The following is a 21,414-nucleotide window of genomic DNA, read 5'->3' on the forward strand; positions in this document are numbered from 1 at the left end:
GGTTCTGAGTGGATGCCCAACTTGTTCTGCTTCAGCAGAGAAGGCAACAGCTTTGGTTTCAAACTCCTCCTTACTCTGTGTCAGCTTGAGATCTTCTGGCAGTCCTTTAGTTCTCACCTTCAGTCCCTTGCCTGCATTTGTTTTCTGATTCCATGTATTGCTGTCACTGCTTCTGTATGACCCAAGCTCCACTGGATTAAACTTGGAGGCCACAAACACATAAAATGAGTCCAACTGAAAAAGGCTTTCCTACAGAGCGTCAACCCAACTCACTATTCTGACTCTGTCTGAAGAGTCTTTTCACTTCAGTTTGCCAGGTGGAGCTTGATGTGATTGGACCTTCAGTGATACCTGCAGGGAAGTAGACACAGCAGAAAAGTTGATGTTGGCTTTTGGAGTAAAGGTTAGAGGAACTGGGCCCAAGAAAAGCTTTTCTTCCTTGCGCTGTGAGATTAATCTTATGACAGTACATGAATAACTTAGAGTCCTTTCACAGTTTGCATAGTGCCTTCCAACCTGGTGTAACTTACTCAGTGAGAGTAACAGCTGGCAGAACTGAGCCTTTAAGTACCTGATGTGTCTCTGGGTGATGCACCAGCTGGAAAACCAAGCAGAGTATATCAGGAGAGAACATGAGGTACAAGCCATAAGGTTTGTTACCTCTGTTTGTGGTATTGTTAAAGATCATCTCTGGTTACTATATATTCTTAGTCTCGCTTAAAAATATCTGATGCTGAGAACTTGGCAATGAGGCAGAGAAGAGCTGTGTGATGGGTTTAATAGTGCAAAGCCCTCCAAGGAGAGGTTTCCTCTGTATCACTCATGCGAAAGTCAGGGACTTGATGACGGAGAGTAGAGGTCATTTTCATCTGCCAGCAAGAGGCTTAACGAGATCAGATGCCCAGCAGCAGAAGCTGGACAAATTCAGCTTAGAAATCAGGTGCGGTGTTTAAAATGATGTTAATTAACTGCTGAAATAACTTAATTGTGTTGAATTTACTGCCATTTGAAGTCTTCAGATCAAGCTAAAGTTACCTGATCTGACGTAGGGATATCTGGGTGAGTGCCAGGGGACTAAATTCGGAATCTAAACCGTGTTATTTCTCTCTGGCCAGGCCATTTCTGTGGGCACAGAGGGACCCTGAGGAGACGGGCCATGGCCCGTGAGGTGGTGGGGGAGCTGGTGAGGGTGAACGGAGGGATTCTGTGACAGCAACGTGTTAATATGATTAATGACAAAACTTAATTTGCACGGACAGTTCATTCTCGCACAAAGGAGCGCTTGCAAATTAGAGGCTTTGCGACAGGAGGGGGCCTGGGAGTGGGTGTCTCTGAGGACCAGGATGGCTCTGGTGGGGAACGATGAGCCGGGGCTCGACGGAGCAACCGGCGCACATTGTACGGATGAGATTTAATGAGATTTCCGCGGAATAACAAAAGTTGGAAGTGTTTAATAGCTGCCCGCTAAATTATGCATGCGGGCAGGGCCGGGGGCGGCTCCGCGGGGCGGGGGGGCGGCGGGCGCCGGCGGAGCCGCCGAGGCGGCTCACGGCCGCCAGGGGGCAGCAGCGCCACGCCGCAGGGCCGGCGGGTCCCGTCGCTTTCAGGGAGGCGAGAGCGTCCCAGCCGCCCCCCGTCGCATCCCCGGTGCGGTTCAGCACCGAAAAAACAGTTACTCCGCACCGACAAAACCATTTCCCCACTCGCGGCCCTAAATCTGCTGTGGGCTGCCACGCCGGGCAGAGGAGGGTCACTTTTCAGGGGTCGGCCCTTCCTTATGGGCTGGGGGCAAACTGCTGCTGTGGGATAAATGTGCCTTTGGAGGGATATGGCTAAATATATGTCCCATTTGGAGTCGTTTAGCCCTGAAATGGGTGGTTTGTGTTACTTAGCTGGTATGTGTAACAGGCAGAACTGGCCGAGCAGGTGTTTGCTTTTGCTCTTTTTCCTATTTTGTCTGTTTCCCCTCAAACTCGAATAGCAGGGCTTTTCAAATATACGTAGTGACCGCACTAGATAGATTTTGTTTGCTGTTTGGGGATTTTGTTCATTTGTTTGCTTTTGTTTGGGTTTTTTAATTTGTTTTTTAGTTGCTTGGTTTGGGGTTTTTTGTTGTTTTGTGTTTTTTGTTTGTTTTCCGAAGAAATTGTAGATGTTGCTCTGTTTTCTCTCAGTTCTTTATTCAGTAGGACATGGGAGTTTAACAGGGCTGAGGGGGAGGTTAAACTCTCAGGCTGGCAAATCGCCCTGTGAAGGATGTGGCATCTGTACGTGCTCCCTTCTAAAGAGTTGCTCTGCAGAAGAGGAGTCTTTTGAGGGATGTGCTATCTTCATTTTAAGTGAGGAATTATTGAGAATGGAGAAATTAAGGTCTTTTAAATATTTAATGGACAGAGGTTTTCTAAATTATTTAATAGCTTATTATAAAAGATGGTATAAAATGGCTTAGTAATTTATTCTTTACAGAAAGTAACCATAAGAAGTATTTTACAACATGTAAATATTGGTAGGAAAAGTACTTAATTTAAAATGCTATCTTATTCTGTCTGTCAAAGGAATTATATAGTGCTCATATAATTGTCAAATAACTTCAGACCTTTATTGTTTCTGTTCTTGAAATACTTCTCTGGCATAGGCAAATGCTATTTATACCAATTTTACTCAAGTCTACAGGCACAGAAACAGACTGTGCTGGGACTGAGGTGCAATTCCCTTCAGATACTAGAACATAGAGTCTTAGTTCAGGCTCATGGATGCCCTAGATACTGGCACAGGATAATTTTGTGGCCTGAAGTGTGGTCTGGGGTGACTGACATGCAAAGCAGGTGTTCATGGTCAGCCCAGGTGTAAATGCTGAGAGGGGGACCTTTCCCTCCTTCTCCCTCCTTCCTTCTTTTCTTTACTGTAGCTTTGCTAGAGATGGAGGTGGGGGTTCAGTAGCCTCCTGCCTAGTGCTCATTGTATAAAAAAGACCCTTTCTTAATGAAATTGCTTTCCTTGGGTAACTTCCATTCAAATCCCTCTTGTGTAAATTAACCCTGCTGCGTTGAAGTCAAGGACTTCATCCACAAAATTCCGGTTGTTGCCAGATGTACTGGCACCCCTTGGGAGGTGATGCTGGATTGTATTTTGTTTGAAGCAGCGCTCGGTTTGCTGTCAGGGAGGGCTGGTGCCCGTTTTGGGAGCAGCTGCCTTGGCAGGACATGCTGCCCCAGCAGAGCTCCTGGCCAGGGACTCAGGAGTGATTTGCTGCTTTGCAAATGAGCAGCTCTGCTTTGCAAAGTAACGTTGTGCCCTGAGACGAGGCAGGGAGGGGCATTAAAACCACTGATCGCAAAATACACACAAAACATGGTTTTGCCGTGAGAAGCCTAGAATTCCTTTTATTATACTGTTATTAACTAGGTGAGCCTCTTGTTTTTGTTCTGATCTGCCTCCTTTATTGACATAAAACCGCTGAATCTCAGATTTAAGACCGCACCATCGGAGTTAGCCTTATGCTCATCTCAAACAACTCTATTTTCTTAAGAAATATTGCTGCCTGGAAGGCACCAGAAAGCCTCAAGATATGCTGGTGGCTGTATCATCTGCCCCCTTTCGTTATATCAGTTTAATTAGGATGACTTAGAATAATGAATGCTTCCTTGTCTTTTACCTGTGTTTAACATATGTTTACAGAACAGGTTACACTAAAATTAGTATTTATCTGTAGATGCATCTACACAGTTTTTTTTCCCTCTGTAATAAAAATTATGGAACAGATAAACACTAAAGCTCGAGTTAGTATATTGCAATATTGATTTCTGCAAGAACACTGTAAGAATATATTTATTGTCCTGTTATGAAATGGGTAAAAATGTATCACACAACCATTTCAGTCATTCAATACTACATTGAAAAGTCTGTTTGTTTGCTTTTTCTTAACAGGCCTTTGAAGGCACCCTTTTTTTTTTTTTTAAATTTAATTTTATGTGTATTTGTGGAAGAAAGGATTAATATAGGACTGAGTGCTTTGTCTTAAGACATCTCTTTGCTCGCATTTTGTTTTGATTAGAACTGCTGCGTTGTGATTTTGGCTCACTCTGAACCTCTTCAAGTTGAAAAGTGAAGATTGAGTAAAATGTGATTAACTATAGACTGCTGGCCTGGTACATCTTTAATTCCAGCAATGACTCTGTTTTCTCATGGCATTCTGAACAGAAAGGAGCTGAGTGCATTGAGCCAGGGGCTTTCCTGTCCTAACCTTCTGAAAGGTGTCTGCCTATGTGCTTTTATGACCCAGAGGTGTTTTGCCTCTAAATGTGACAGTGTAATTTCATGCTTATTAAAAGCAAAGTTTTAATTGATCAAGGGAAGAGTGAAATGAAAAGAGTAGCTGGAGAAGATGAGAAACGTTTATTGTGATCACTCCGTAGGTGAAGACCACATTATTATTGCTCTCACAAATTGCACTGTGTTGTGTTTTCAATAGGAGAAGGTCAAGCTAAGCCCAGGGATAGAAGTGAGAAAACAAATAAAAACAATAAAAACAAAGAGACTCAAATGCCTATGAAATGGGGGGTTTGAGGTCATTATTCTGCAGAACATGTGTCAGTACGGCTGCAAAAGTGTCTCCATATAGTGATTTCAAAGAGTAGCTTGTGGGTATAGGTGAGCTGGGTGTGAGATGTGATGTTGGAAGGAAGTAGAGACGAAAGTGTCAGAGGATGCTATAATGCATAGATCACACAGCGATGATCCTACGGATGTGACCCTTCAGAGCCTCCACTCCTGAGGCAGCCAGACTCCAAGGGCCTTGGCCAAATCTTTCTGAAGACAATGAAAGATTTTTCCCCTCTCTTTAATAATCTCTGGTTCAAAATGTTGGAGGTTTCATGTACGCATCTGGAAATCTGTGTGCACGGGGGTGGTGTCTTAGACCTTACAGCTTTCACAGCAGCTGGGTGATGAGAGGGCACGTGGTTATAAGGACACAGCAAACTGTGCATATTAGGTTTGTAATTTCTAGTATAGTGAACTCTGCCTTTAGTTAATATAGTGATATTTCAGTGCTGCTTTATCAGTTTCTCTGTGCTCTTGGAAACAGGTGAAAAGAGCAATACAACTGCTGCCTTTTGCCTTTGAATGCGCTGTAGATGGCACTGTGAAACAATGATTTTGGTAACAAAGGCCTGTTTTACAGCATCATTCCAGACGTTAATTGCAGTGTAATATGGCTTTCTTTCTAGGTCCCCAAAGCGAAGGAAAAATTCTGAAATGCAGAAAGGCTTATTTGCTGCTGCAAATGGGAATCTGGAATAACTATGAAAAACACACTGAAATAATTGTGTTTGACTGGAACAAAATTCTTGCAAAGTCCCCAAGGTAAGAGCACTTTTTATCTTTTGGATGACACTGAAGATTTGCTGTTCTGGTTAGCAACAATAGCCACTTGAATCCAAGAGAGAATGAAGGCTTGACATTTCTGAAAGCAGCAGCCCACGGACGCTGAGGGGCTCAGTACGCCTTGCTGCATCTGGCTGCTAAAATTCATTTTTTCCCTGCCTTTTTAAAGATCCCCTAGTATTTCTTTACATTAGTGGGCTTAAGACTTGTGTGCTGTCTTCCTGCAAGGCAGACTAAAGTCTGCAAATGTATCATTTGAATGGCACTGGGTGCTTTTAGCAGCCTTTCAGTGTCAATGGAATAAAGTTGATGTTTTGTAGCAATACACTTATTCCTGAATTTGAATATACTTACAAAAGGGTGGGATTACCCTGTTAACCTGTTGAAACCTGGTTTGCCGTTCCCTAATGTCAGGACCGTGGCTTCAAAACAGTCAAACACATAATCTGGGAAAGGTTTTGAAATGGGGTCAGCACGCAACCATTTCCACTGAGACCAGCACTGCTTCTGCACTGCGAATGGTGGGAGCACCTGTGTTCTCGTACACGCTGAAATAGCAGCTGTTGAGCATGTGGTGCCTGATTTGGCACTAAATACCTGCCCCTGCCATCAGCTCACACCAGAAGAGGCATGCTCAAAATGTCTGATCTGTGGTAATTTCAAGGGTTCGATCCTGCTTTCAGTCACACCACAGGAAACACCGTAGGAAGGTCCCTGTCTTCATTGTGATACTACAGAGTGACACCAGAGCTGGTGTCTCCACTGATACTTGGATCAGATTCCTGTGTTTGCATTTAGTGCGACAGAGTGATGGTATTGCAGGATGAGCGGATAATTACTTCCTATTCAGTGGTAACCTGTGCATGAGGTGTAAGCCGTGTGTTTCTCATGGAGAGAGCAGGAAAACTAAGGTAAAATTCAGCTCTCTCCTCAAGAAAATGAGGTTCAGTTACTTGGGGAAGATTTGGGTCACTAAAATCTGAAATGGTAGGTTGATTTCAGAGCTCACGGGACAGTTTCCTTAGATTAATATTGGATCAAGAGCAATAATAACGTTTGTGCTGGTTTCACAGTGACTCAATCCCATTAGCCGCAATCGCATTATGTGGTTCAGGTGGGTGCAAAAGGTGGATTAGGTCCATGCTTATTAGCTGAAGTGTAACTGCTCTGAATTAGCCTGGAAGTGCTCCATAAGAGGATGCTTGTATGGTAGGCAAGGACCAGTGACATCTTTATCTTCTGGGCTTGATTCATGCTTGCGGAAGAGTCCTGTATATGGCTGCAAAAGAGTCTCAGTGTGTTTCTTCCTGTACTGGTTCATTCGCATTCAGGGTGGTAACACGGTGGGCTCAAAACAAAGCATCTTAATGCAAGGAAAAGTACCTTTTTGTCAAATCAGTCCTTAAAATGTGGTTTCTTTATATGTATATTTTTTCTTACATCTGTAGACGTGGTAAGTTATTTTTAGCAATATTTGAGTAGATTTTTAGAGGAGTTTGTAGGCGGAGTAAAGTCTACAAGGACAGCAGAGGGTGCTGGGTTTTTCACCAATTCTTTTCTTTCAAGTGTGTAGTGTTTGCTAAAGTACATACAACAGTCTTTTGGTCTCTTAAATTTTGATATTAATAAGTGCATTTCTGATATGTTTGGGCCTTATCAACATACCCATTCTTACAAAATTGGATAACAAAATGTTTTTGTGACATGTGAAAGGGAAAATTATGCAAGCACTTTTCAATGAGAAAACATGAGATATGTTTTGGTTTCACTTTTAGATCATTACCCAATTTAAAACAGAAGTGCTTCATCTAGTTTTGACAGTAGAGCTAAGGCATGAGTTAGGTTGGTTTCTTATTTTAAACTATCAGTATTTTCATCACTTGAATGTTGGATTAGCTGAATATTTTCAGGTATTTTAAAGACATACAGATAAACAAATTGTTTAGAAAATACTTGGAAGAATTGGAACTGGAATCTGCAGGGGAAAGAGGTTCCCAAAGGACTTTTTGCTGCATGCTTATGATAGACTTGCCCAAATCCCAGCATGCTGATTAACTGCAGACTAACATCCCTGCTATGAAAGCGTTGTTTAGTTCAATTTATGCAAATCTATAAATTGCCTTTAATTAATTTGATGTATTCCTGCTTACAACATTTGCTGAAAGTATGGAACATTGTATCTAAGGGTTCAACTGCATAATGGCCATTTATGTATTGCACGAGTAATAAATCATGGTAACCGAGTTTAAGAGAATGATTAGATTACCTTTCTATATGATGAATGGCATAACATAAGCTATTGAGGGATTTAATTGTAGATATTTGCAGCAAAATGACTAAGGATTTGTGGTCTTAGTTCTAACACTGTCATGAATAAGACTAACAACATCCGCCTTCTTTAGAACAACTGTTTTCTGAAATGCAGTTTCTAACACCCTGGCAGAGCAGCAAGTTCTTGCTTATTTGGCTGAGGTGCTGGTTTCATGAATCTCTAACCCTCAGCAAATTTACCAATCTCTAGGAAATTCGGCAGGGGTTGTGTGTTTGGGATATCGAGGCAATTTATCTGCATGACTACAGGGGAGTCGGTAGCTTTAACAAATATGTCCTTAGAAATATTAAGTAAAAATTATATTTTTCTGTCATGTTTCTATAATTTTGAGGCAGGTGCAGTTTAAAAATAGTAGCACAACTTATAAATATGTATATTTAAACTTGAGTGTGGATGGATGTGAAAAAAAAAGAAAACATAACCCCTTATGTCAGACTTATAGAAATGTATTGCACTCATGTGTTGTTATAAATATGTATTTGTGGGTAATAAGATGTGTGATAGCCTTTGCATTGCTTCTAATTATAAAACATGCTTCACAAAATATTGATCACAACCAAACCACGAGAATGCTTTTGTCAGTGTTGCCTTGTAATAAGCCGTATTAGTTATTCTTCAGCATCTTTTCAGCTTTTCATTCCCCGCATTATTTTTATGTTATTCCCTACTCGCATTGTTCTTTCACTCAACTGCTTCCTTTTCTGCCTCCAGGATGAGATTCTGTGCCAAATCAATGCTTCTGTCTGACTGGCTCTTTCTGGTCTATGTGTTAATGGTCTGCTGTAAATTGTTGTCCGCCTCTAGCCACCATCCCCGGGGGCACACAGGTAGGAGCTTTTAAACTCATTATGTGCTACTGAGACCAATTAATACTGCTTGCAGAATGGTAGAGCCCACTTTTTAGCAATGGATAATTGATGAGGCTGTTGACAGCATGTTATAATCAGTTCAATGGGTTAAAAATACAACAACAAGAAGCAAAATGAGTTATTGTAAACTTTCACGGTTTTTCATTAGTAATTTATGTACTGAAGCTCACCAGATGGTTTTTGGAGTGACTTCATGACTGCTAGGGCTTTGGGATTTGTTTGTGTCCTTTTGTTTTATCCTTACTATGGAAGTTACATGCACCTCAATAAGGTCCAGAGCTTTCAATGGAGTAGCTGATGGCTTTTAGGCATATTTTGTGCTTCAGTGTCCCTGTCCTCACAATGCACCTTGGACAGTCAGGTCCCCCACCCCAGGGCACGGTGACTCCTCACATTTACCTCGCCTGGCTGGGGAACAAAGGAGCAGGACCCTTGGTCAATTGACAGGGCCACCAGCCGAGGAGGTGCCCAGACCTAGAGAAGCTTCTGGACCAGCTCCTAATGGCCACAGACAGATCCAACCAGGCTGTAAGACAGGGCCCATGCTGAAGCCCCACTTGGAGTCTTCTGGGAGCAGCGAGACTGTGAACAGAGTCCTGCCTTTGCTGCTTAAAGAAGCTTACTGGGATTGAGAGCCCTCACCTTCCACTTGGTGAGTGATTATTTCTCCTGGATATATCCTTGAGTGAGCCCTTGCTCCTCCTGGGCAAGTGATTATTTCTGCTGGGTACCCTGCAGTCAGAGAGGCCTCTTTAGAGTGAGTGCGTGCACGCTGTGCACCATCCTTCTTGTGTGGTTGTATGGTAATAATATCCCCAACTGGTACATCCAACCTGCAGTTTATTAAATGTTGCCAGAGTGCTGATTGATTTTTGGATCATACCACTGCTTGTATTGGCTTCTGTCATTTGTTTTTGGTCTGTTGGTTGTTTTTGATTCTGAATTACAGTTGATTTAAGCTTATTATTTGCTTGGAGTTGTTTTGAGGTGCCTCTGTGACACTTATCCAAAGATATTCTGAGGAGTATCTTTATCTTCTGCTTAATCCAGTTGTTATCAAGAGACTTCACAATGGTATCATTAGCTTTGGTGGGCAATAGATCAAAGCCCTCAGATTTAGAGTAGTCAGTTCTTTCACTAAGTACCACAAATACTGAACTGTGGTTTAGTTCAGCTTGTGGTATGCTCCTTCTCCTAACCTGCATAGTGAGGCAAGCAAAAAGACATTTCATTTATGAGAATGTGCTGTTGTAGCAGAGTATATCTACGAGGCACAATGTAGTATCTTATTATAAATGACAGAAATAGCTCAGAACAAGCTGGGTTGGCTTCATGAAGAGATACCAGACTGGAACTTCAAAGCAACATGTCTGTACCAGGATCTTGCAGACACATCAGCTTGAATGCGGAAAAAAATACAGATGTAGTAGTGTTCATGCAAAGATATCAGTGCGAGTCCTGAAACAGGATAGCTGTGTTAGCCCTGTGTCACCTTGTATCCCAGGAGAGAGAGAGAAGATAACAAAATACCACCTGCAACCTCTGCTTTTTAGCAAAGGTCAAAAGCCTGGCTACAGCTCCATAGTGAGATGACTGTGTTCTCAATACCATAGTTAGCTTCATGCTGGCTTGGAGATTTCTGCAAGTGTTGCTATTTGTGAGGTAGTCTCATTCTTAAATTAGGTGTAATGCCTTAAATCCGTATGTAATATTCTCAGCTCTGAGCCAGACTGTTGTGGGTCTAGGTCTAATGTTAGCTAGCATTCACTTCAGCTCAGTGCTAGGAAGTCAGGATGCATTTGTTAGAGGCTCCATCCTCCAGATGAGACAACCTATTGATCTCTTTTCTGGCTGCTTCTGGTGATTGTCTGGGTAGGAGCTGAAGGCTCCTCATGTGCTTGCCAAAATCTCTTCAGTTCTGGCAAGCAGGACTGACTGTGACCTGCATGTAGCTGCTGTGTCTATGTACATGCTCACAGCACATCAGCAGTGTCTGTGTCTGAGCACACAAAACATCTCCTTGCCTTACCCCATCACCACCTCTGCATTCCCTGGTGCTATGCAACACTCACATGTGTTTACCATTAAATGCAGTCACAGGTTATGGAGAATAACTGACATGTCACAGTAAAAGCCCATAAAGTGATTCCAATGAATAAACAGAGTGTTAGAGGATGATCTGTATCACTGTTTTGTGGGTAGCTGTTATGGAAAGGAGTTGAATCACTTCACTGAGGAGGGGGGGTCTATGTACAATGACAAGTTAATTAGGACCTCTTGACCTTTCCTGTAAACAACTGCTGCTTAGAAGAGCTTTTCAGAGCTGGCTACACAGCAAAAGCTGGAGAACAACCTTCTGCAGCTTTTGTCATTCAGGGAAGAGTCTTGTAAAAAGAAATGTTATTTTTGTCTTTTAAAGATGCACTTTGCATGTGTACCTAAGGGAAATACCTGTAATAAGGCAGTAGTGATCCTGTGTTGTGGGCTTGTATGATGAACATTCATTATGTGTTATGTAAATGATGACAATAACATTTCAGAATGCTTGACTGCATACCTTTAATTGACACCAGGAATTCTTTCCCCCATATCAAAGAGGTACTGTAAACTAAAATCAAGCTGCTTGACTGTTAAACAAATTTGTATAAAGTGCTTTCTCTGGTAGGCTAAAGGTTCTGCTCTTCACAAATAGTTGGTCAGATTGTGGAGCTCTTTTTCAAACAGACACCCCTGAAGCTAGAGCCTTCATACACCTTTTTAGACTATGGTGTTATATTCTTCCCCAGAGATGAGTTTCTCTTGTGTGTACAATGAAGTGAACCCCAACCTACTTCATGATTCCATGTAGTGGATGAAACAGTCACCTCATGTTTAATTCTCCAGCTCCCCATGTCTGACATATGGCACCACAGAGCATTTTGAGGGCTTCGGGGGGCTCTCCTCAAGGGGCCTACAATTCTCAGCCTCATTTTATCTTTGTTGTTTGATACATCATCTAGATTGACCTTCTAATGTACGATCAGATCTGTGATGTAGTCTGACACATAAGCAAGACGATGCCTTGTTTATCAGGAAAGCAAATAATTTAGGGTTTTTAGTGTAGCCTGTTTTGTGGAAAGCAAATAAGTAGCCTCATTTGTTTAATACAAATTAGCATGGTCTTGGATGGCACTTGAGATAAAATTTTTGCTGTCAATAGACAACTTAAGTATTTTTCAAAGTAAACAGTCCCGAAGCACACTAGAGGGATGAATTCAAGCTTTGGGTTTGGCAAAAATTTTGTCCTGTGTCCCTGAAGTCAGGCAGCCTTAACCTGACAAATAAGTACCGAGGTGGGAAATACATGCTCGATGTGCCTAGCCTGGGATGCTTCAGGAGAAGCTGTTTTTTAAGAACATGCTGTGTCTGCTTCTGAAAATCAGTGTGTTTCAACCTATGTACTTGATATCGCTAGTCACTTTTGAAAAAATACTTAGTTGTTAAAGCTAAGAAAGTTTATTAACCAAGAACAGACAATAGAATATAAGATGAAAAGTGGGGTTTGACTTTTTTTTTGTTGTTGTTCCCAAAATACTGCTGTTTTTAAGGAGCCTAATCTAGGAAAAGACAATTATTGACTTTGGTCATGTTAGATGGTGCCTGAAAGAATGACATTTGGCAGCTGTGTCTGCAGTATTCAGACAGGAACAGAGACTAGATCTTTAAGGACCCAATAACCATCCTGTTTCTGAAAAATGGGAGAGAATGCCATTGAGCATCCCCTTTGATAGAAAGGGCCTCTTCACTGTAATAATGTGTAAGACAGACTTAGTTCTTTCTTTTTGTTCTGCAAAACATTCACCACCCTCAAATAACTGTTAGTGAAGAAAGAGTCTGTTCAATCTGGCAAGCCAATCCTGCCATGGCTGTGAAACAGTGTGGATCTTGAGCCCAGCTTTGGAGGCCACAGCCTGTTTTTCATTTGAATGCTGCAATTGCTTTGACTGGCAGTTAACCAGGCTAAAGGTAGAGGAGAAATGTTTCCTCTCATTATCATTAGCTCACTAAAGATGCTGCTCATACAGATTATTTCAGCAGGCTCACTGTACATCTGTATAGAGAAGACACTTCAGAATACTCAAGTGACTTTGCTGCTCTGAATTACCTTTCTGAAGAGTTTCTTTTGCACTGACAATAGCTGGAGGAAGCGTAAGCACCAGCCTTGCTACAGCTATTTAAAATTGGGCAGTATTTCAGGCTCCCAGAGTACCTAACTGATACTGATAAAATGATCAATTCCATGCTGTGCTGAATGAAGCAACATACATTTAGCACCAGAAAAGATGTGTTTTCACCTCACTGCTATAAGTCAGGATCCACAAATGAAATGAAACATTGAAGCGATACTCCCTCAGGTCACCTCATGTGGGGGCTGGACTTTGTGGACAGAATCCTGTCCCCATTGGAGTCAGAGGAAAAACTCCTCCATTACAGAGGCTCAAAGACTTCATCTACTGACGTGAAGGTTGTGTGTCTGAAAAATGCAGTTTTATATTAGAAATATGACTGTTTTTGAGGAAAAAGGGAAAAACAAGGGGAAAAGCCCCTTACTTTTTGGGTTGGAGCATCATTCTTCCCATCCGTGCTATGGGCTTGCCAGGGGCTCAGTTCCCTGTTCCACCAGAGGGCCCTGCAAGGCAACCAAAGGGGCTCCAGCACAAAGCCGCTTGCTTTTTCCCGATTTAAATCATCACTGTGCATTTTACTAATTAGAATTGTGAGTCCTTTTGTATTTCGATGGGTCAGACATGGTTAGAGCACAATAAGCTTTAGCCCTTTGTTCTATTTAACTCCTTTTATGTCTTAATGTTTTATTCATTGTGTTATTTATGTGTTTTATTATCCAGCTTCTAAATATAGGGTAGCTACAATATACAGCCTTGGCTGTAATCTCTTCAAGTAATAAGGTAGGGAAAGTAATTGTGTTGAGCAATAGGTCTCCTTTAAGACAAAAAGGAGCAGAGTTCACTGCATGAAGCTTGCTGGTATATTTATTTTTGAGAAGAAAAAAAGAGGAAGAAGTACTTTTTATTCTTTCCCTGCCCCCCTCCTTTTTTTCCCCCCCCTTAAATAACAATGGGAACCTTTAATATATTATGACTGATTTTAAAAACTTCAGTTTGGATGCAGAGCTATGTTACCAGTAAGGAGCAATTCAGTGTCAAGTTAACCTTTTTTAGGGTAAAGCATAGCTTCTGGTATCATTTTCCATGAGTGTGCACTTTAACTGCGTGGATTGTGAAAAGATTTGTGTATTCCAAGGTGTGTGTGTTGGGGTGGCAGGATTACAGACAAACAGATGAATGTGCAGGTTTTGCTTTTCATGTTACATTGTGCTTCAAGATTGGGGGGGGCGATCTTCTATAACAAAAAGAAGGTGGAGTCATATTTGTGGAGTCTTAGGCAAATGGCCAAGTCCAGTATATCAACCTTTACAGCAGGGGGCTGAAACCAAGTTTTTCCCCACAATATCAAAGTGACTTTATTTTAAAGCCATTGGGGAAAGCCTGTGAAAATACTGTCTTTATTTTCTTCATGTTACATTAGCAGAATAATTTTTTATATAGCTGCCATCTGCAATAAATGATAATCTTTATAGTCCATTGACTCAGATTGTAACCAGGAAAGCTTTCTTGGCTCTTTGTCTTTTTGTCTTTTTTTTTTTTTTTTTTAATCTACTTCTCCAAAATTTAGAACTTCTATTACTAAAAAATTCTTACATTTCAAATGGGTAGGCTTGTGCTAATGTGAGGAGAAAGAAATGGTTGGATAAGTGAAAATCCACAAATAGGATGGAAAGCATCTTGTCCTCAGTGTTAGTTTGGGTGAAGTGATGCAACAAGAAGTGGAACATGCTCTACTCAGGAGGTCTGCTCTGGGTTTACATGGAGGTCAACATGCTGAGTTCTTGAGAGGATGGGTATTTGAGTGACGAAGGCAATAGATTGGAACGTAAAGGATTTGCATTGAATTCCTTGCTCTGAAATTATTAAAAGACTTGCCTAAGATGAAGTCCTGACCTGCTGAAGTGGGAGTTTGTGATTCTTCTGTGATTTAGTCTCCAGCCTGCTCCAGATATGTTATATGGTTTTTGGTCCCAGCAGAAAAGTTAGTCTTCATAGTTATGATATTATTAACGGTTAAGCCAGTCACTCTTACAGTATTCATCATTCAGTGTTTTGCAAATAGCTGCCATTTTGAGAGACGGAAATTGCTTTAGGGCCTGTTCTGCTATTGATCGACATGTCTGTACTTACTGCCTGGGCTGCATTGCCGCAGCCTTACAGTTACATTCATTGTAATAGCTGCACAGAGCCTCTCCCAAACTTAAAGTCCAACTTTTATGTAATTGTAAGGCCTTGTGCTGCTGGAGAGTTTCATCCCAAATGAGTGACTGCACAGATAGTCCATGTAAATAGATACCAGTTTCTGTTGATTTGGTGATTCAGACGTAGTGGCTGTGTTTGTCTGCGCTACCAGGTGAGGGTGATTCAGAAGCAGCCCAGGACATGCTGAGCGTCTGTGCTGGCTCTGTTTGCCCATGCTTTTGGCTGTGGGTGGGTAAAAAATATTCACGCTGTATTTAAGAGCAGGAAACTCGTTGTCACACTTGGCTGTAGCATCACAGATGTCCCACATGTGCTTAGTCCACTGCATGAAGAAATGCTCAGCTCTGCTTTCATACCAAGTGCGGTATTTCCCACTGCCAGAGCTGTCCCTCGATGTTAGTCTGAAAGTTTACAGTGTTGCTGTGCCTGGTCTCAAGGACGTGTTTGAGCAAGCATTTCTTCTTGGAAACCAGAAGTTGTTTAATTAATAATGGAAGAACCTGGAGATGGATTTTTTTTTTTTAACTGACATTTAAGTGTTTTGTTGGCTGAGCACCTCCAGATTGCTGCCGATAGGCCTTTGCTGCAGCTGTCTGTTTTCCTGTGTTTGGCAGCATTCTTGTATTCCTTCAGTAGAGTGGACAATGGATTCTAAATCAGGAGATTAAAGATGTCTTGTAGAGTTCAGCAGGGTAATCTCTCCTCATCAGACTGGAGATGCTATCCATCAGCACAGGAGTAGAGACTATACCTGACATTCATTATTTTCCAGGGTGGCAATCTTTGACAATACCCTGCAAATGACAGAAGTTATGAGTAGAAAATTGTAGGATCAACGTTTCTATTGCTTAGTGGTTGGCCTTCTGTTTATTTATTTATTTTTCTTTCTACTTTGGTTTCCTTGATGGGCAGCATCCATATGATTTGCAGTCCAGTGATGGTCACTATTCTTTTGATTTTATGTTGTTTAAAGAAATAACAACCAGATAAGCATGAGGCAAGATTTCTCTTGGTGTAATTTCCTGCTTGCATCTTCCTGATAGCCGTTCATCTATTAGTTTTACACCTGTGTTTCATTCCTTAAAATAGCATCCTAAGATGCAGTGGCTATTTTGGAATAAACATTTCTGTTACTGTCTGTTTTGCACAACTTGTTGCAAATTAGCTTGGCGTGTTACACTTCTGAGGTGGAATGGCAGGATCTGCATGTAACAGATCATGATTGTGTTAACAGCTGTTTGTGGGGTGCTGCATGTAGCTGATTTCAGTTTCATGTTTACTGATGATACCTGATAGCAAGTGAAATTGTAAGCAAAAGTAAAGCAAAAAATGAAGTGTATTGAAGTAGTCTTTCTGATCCATCTTATTTTCAGGTCGGGTGAAAAAGCTTGGAGTATCTCTTGTGCTCTGCATATCCTTTTTTCTATAGCTTCCTCCTTCCTTGGGAGATTTCCGTCTACGTGGCAGGAAATACAAGTTGATGGAAAGCAGGCTGACCTTCCTCCTTCATGCTGCCCTTGGATTGTCACTGGACAGGCCACAAAGATGAGAGGGTTCAAGGGCTCTGTGGTGGCATTAACCTCCTTGGTTAGAGCACAAGGGTCCTTCGGCAACAAACAGTGCAAAAGGGGCAAGAAGAACAGCATCCAAGTCCCTCATTCATAGATGTGGCCTTCGTAAGGTACCAGATTGGATCTAGTGCTCTTCCTAATCCAATGCGCAATACAATTGTGCAGTAAAAGACAAATTTTCGTGAAAAAGAGTATGGGAATATCTGCTTTCCCTATAAATATGTATCTACAGCTCTTTCATGTTATGCTACATGCCATACAATTTGAAAGTATCAAGGCTTTCTGACACATTTCCTCCTCCTTGTCCCAATAATGTAATTTGCAAAGTCTGGTGATACAATAAAAAGTGTGCTGAGGCACTGGAAGTTATGGAAACAGATTCCTGCATTGCATGAATAAGCAATAATTGTGCAAACACTGTGCACCCCTCCCCCCATTTATTTTTTAAATGAGGCACTATAAATAACTGATCACCCAAAGGAGTGGTGCCTGTCCTTGTGATTCACCATTTTGAGCAGATGCCCTCTTCAGAGGAGATCAAAGAGGAAGATCTTAGGCAGTATATCATCGCTGTTTGTTTCTATCCTCAGTACTCTTAGACTGTCTTTATAAAACATAATTTACTGAAAGTATGAAAATCAAGTCAGAGTATAATTTGAAGAGTGCAAATTATGTTAGTTGACATATGAGTGTCTGTCCCATATCGTAGATATGCTGATGATTGCTGTCTACTGCGTCCTTCCAGCAGGTGCTGTTACTCCTCTAACTGAAAACAAACAAACAAACAACAAAACCCAAACCGAAAACAAGCCAGACAAAACCAAACCAACAAAAAACTCACCAAAAAACTAAATCAACTAAAATTCCTTATCTAAAAGAGTTTGAATGTAGAAAGAGGTACCCACTGTTCTCTAGCTGCACCCTAATAGTGTTGTTGGGTCACTGAGCAATTAAAATGTAACTGGTATTTTTATTTTCAGTGTTTCTAAATGCATCTTGCTTAAAAAGAGAAAAAAAGAAGCCAAGTTGCACTGGAAGTTGCCTTTTAGGATTGACACTTGTTTAACTAGGTGTCCAAATGAGTTGTCTTTGTTAGTATCCACTCATAATAGAGGTTAATAATTTACTTTATTTTTTCAGATTTTGTTCTACTTCTAAGGTTTCAAAATGAGCAAGGAACAACATAGCAGATTTTACTATCAGACCAATGCTCTTTTGTTGTTGTTTGAACTACATAGGAAAAAGCACTAATTTGACATTTCATTTGGAAACATTGTGGCAGGAGTGCTATTTCCCCCCTGCCTCCACACAGTATTTTTACTGGAAATTTAAAAACTCCACAACTTTGTGTCGACATTCTTCAGAAATTGAGTAAAATTGCTGCCCTCAGCAAAATGCAGTTTACTGCAAGAAATGCCACGGTCCCCAAAAAAGGAGCCAAGATAATTAGTGTACAACTGACAAATAAGTCTGCTATGCTAATGTAAAGAAACATCCTTTTATCAGACCAGATCACATGGTAGTTTGTGCCAAGCTAGAGAGAAAAGAGTTTACTCTGAAAACATGTCCTCTTCTGGGGGAAAAAACCCTAGTTCAACAGTGACTGTGAGAGCATTTTTCTGACCCTCTCCACTATCAAGGGATTTGGATTAACCTAATTCTGGATCATAACCAAGGCCTGAGTAGGTTTGCTTGATGGTGGGGTGTTTTTGTTTCTTTGTTTCTTTTTTTTGATAAAATAATTTCCATTTTTCTTTCAGCTGTAGCAAGAACTGTGTCAGAACACAACTAAATAGAACTATGGCTGTAGAATGACCAGTTTACTGGGGGATAAAGGTGATCCAGCATTCTCTCTGTATTGCCATTCAAAGAGAAGGGTCTTTGCCCCAAGTGCTTCAGTCTAAATAAACAATGAGGCTGGAGTAACTCTGCTCTGGCAGCCAGGCCCACTGAAATCAGAGCAATACAAGGTGTTTGTCAGTAGAACACAAAGTGTTTTACAAATGAAGTGTGATTATTCTCATTTAACAGATGGGGGGGCTGAAATGCACATGTGTGCATGATGAATGCTTCCAGGTCTTGGGAACAAATCGACTCAGTTGCAGAACAGTGCCAGAAGTTATACATAGGTTTCCATGCCTGGGACTTGGCGGCTGGGCTACTATTTATGCAAACAACACAGAGCAGTATTTAAATACCATCATTGCACTGTGCTGGCTGGCTGCAGTGAAGGTATACACCTATCAAAGCTGACGAGTGACCAGTAAGCTCCTTCCCAAACTTATTTCTAATATTTTCTAGTCCAGAGTTGATTAGCTGAGTCGGTTGAAGGCCATGCAAAGAATTTGCATTTTTAAATTATTATTAACATTTTGCATTGAATGCTAAATACTTTAATTTTACAGTTATTAAGTCTTGCTCACTATATATCTGTATTTTTAATGGAGTACGACATGGGATTTCAGTCTCAGATCTATTAAATAATAAACAGTATTAGCAAGGTCATCCCTTGACCAATGAAAAACTGCATGTTGTGAAATGATGAACTCAGTCAGGGGACAAGCAATGGGAAGATGTCTGTTTTGTGGCTGCCTCAGCAGATGGTTGTAACGACACAATAGATGCTGCTAATTGCCACTGCTCTCATATTAGCAGGTTCACTAGGAACTGGTTGGCCACTTGCCTGTGGAGATGGGGGAGAGAGGAAGTGGGGTCTTTCTGTCTCAGATGAGGTGACAATACAGTCATTGCATACTAACAGGATGATAGAAACCTTACAAATGTGATCATGTCCTAAGACAGAACCAAGCTGTGTAACATTCTGGTTCCCACAAAATAATCAAACATTTTTGGCGAGACACCATTCTTTTCCTGTAAAGTTGGAGCAACAGCTTAGTTGAAGAATGAGATTACAGGCTTCAATGAAAGCAGAGGTACTTTTGATCTATACTGGCAATAACACTCAGGGCAAGAAACATGAAAGGAAAATACTGATCACTGGAGTTATCTGGGTGCTGTGCTGTGTTTAGAAGCCTGTGTTTTAACAGACAAGTTAGAATAGCATATGAGTATGTATATCAGATCTTAATTCCATTTTGGTGTTAATGGATTTCTTAAACACCCCTGTCTTACCATTTACTCTTTAGCTTTTTTCTGTATCTGTTTGAAAATCAATAAGTAGTATTTTTTTAAAAAAAGAGTCATTGATGTTATATAACATGCTGTAAATAATGCACTAAGCGAAGAATTGATGAATATAAAAAGAAGATGGTGTGAAATGCACAAGGATAAACACTGTTTAAGAGTGTGTATACAGAACAACATCCAATTGCCAAGTGCTTTCTGGGGCAATGAGAGCTACTTGTTATTTTTTGCATAAATCTCATGACTTAAGTTATCTGCTCTGTGAAAGAAAGATGTCAGGCTGATTGATAGAGTGACCAGGACATGACAGTTTTCAAGGAAGAAGAAAGGCAGAAATCACTTTCAGTGGAGACAGGATCTCGTGATGTCGTTGGGCACTTAATAAGCCAATTGAAATTCAAAAATCACATTTAAATTATCAGATGATGAAATGAGAGGGAGATAAATAGGTCTGCACTAATGATTACGTACTCTCTTGACTAGAATCAGAGATTAGATAATATATTGTACATTTTCAGTTAATTTGCTGTCCTGTATCCAAACAAGTGTTAAACTTTAAAACATTGTTAAGCAGTAACCTGTTAGCAATATGCCGAGGCTGAGATTATTCTTCATGTTATGTGCTATGCAAGTCTTGTCTATGTAATGTTTGCATGGGTGTGTGAATTACCAGGGTTTTAATGCTGCAATTAGTTTTTTTTAAAAACTAAATGGGTTTCTTATGTTTTGGTATAGAGGCAGATCAAGGACATCTGTTTACTGAAAAAACATGACTATCTTATTGGGCCACAGTTCACCTACTTGCTCCCATACACCAAAAAGAAAGTGTCATCCCCTTTGTTGTCGACTGCTACACCACTACTGCTGTTCGGGAGAGCTCTGTGTAGTGTGATTTGATGTTGTGGATTAAATGATAATTTTATGTTTCTTGCAGTAATTTTACAGGAAGATACGAAATACATGCACATAGTGAAACAAAAGTCTGTGTCATGCTGAGGAAAGCTTGGTCTTTTCCTCTGTCCTAGTCCCAAGTCAGTCCACTTCCCTCTGCTTCCCTCCTGTTCTCCTTGATTTGCTGGAGGAGTTCTTACCTATTGATGTCTTGTTGTAGAGTCCTATTAGCATCACAAATTTATCTTCTTCATAAATTGCCCTGTAGACTGTACCCTGACAATTTAAGTTGGCTTTAAATTGTTGTCACTGCCTCTGCTTTATCATCCACAAGTAATGATGTTGATAATGAAAATGTTATGCTATCATTTACCAATTCTGAGGCCCTCTGTTATCTATGGGGGGATGCTGAGTAGATAGCAGAGTATCAGAGTCTCATTTTGCTCTACACATCTGTATTCTGAGCTCCCAAGTACTGACATAAGGCAGACATGGGCTTTTAAAGTCAGATTTAACATGATATTTAGGTACCTGTCGCTGCAGATTAGCAACCAGTAGGATTTTTCAGATATGTGTATGCAAGGTAGTTGCTGAACTTCCATTTTAACTGCAATGAAACTTGTGAATTTGAAGACCTGAAATTTGTGATGGCACAAGCTGAGATCCTTCATGTTACAGAGCTCTGTGTAACCATCTCTCTGTCAGCTCCAGCATCTTATAACAGCTAAACAGCTGCAGGATCGAAGTGGATCAAATCCATAGAGTGATTTTTATAGGCAGCATCAGGAATGAGCTGGAGCAGCAGAAGTGCCTCTGTTGTTCTTGTACAGAGTGTGCAGACTGTTACAACGGCT

The 21,414-nt window shown here is 40.9% G+C and overlaps 1 protein-coding gene across 1 annotated transcript in view; it reads left to right on the forward strand.

Moving 5' to 3' along the window:
- TAFA4 (TAFA chemokine like family member 4) overlaps positions 1-21,414 on the forward strand; it is a 75,930-nt gene that overhangs the window by 19,325 nt on the left and 35,191 nt on the right. Inside the window, exons 2-3 of the mRNA XM_082060363.1 lie at positions 5,229-5,364; positions 8,429-8,544. Of these exons, the coding sequence (XP_081916489.1) occupies positions 5,285-5,364; positions 8,429-8,544 (196 nt within the window). The 5' untranslated portion in view covers positions 5,229-5,284. The remainder of the gene's footprint in view (positions 1-5,228; positions 5,365-8,428; positions 8,545-21,414) is intronic.

Source organism: Streptopelia decaocto, assembly GCF_964273445.1.
Source record: "Streptopelia decaocto genome assembly, chromosome: 8".
In the NCBI taxonomy this organism is placed as follows: Eukaryota; Metazoa; Chordata; class Aves; order Columbiformes; family Columbidae; genus Streptopelia; species Streptopelia decaocto.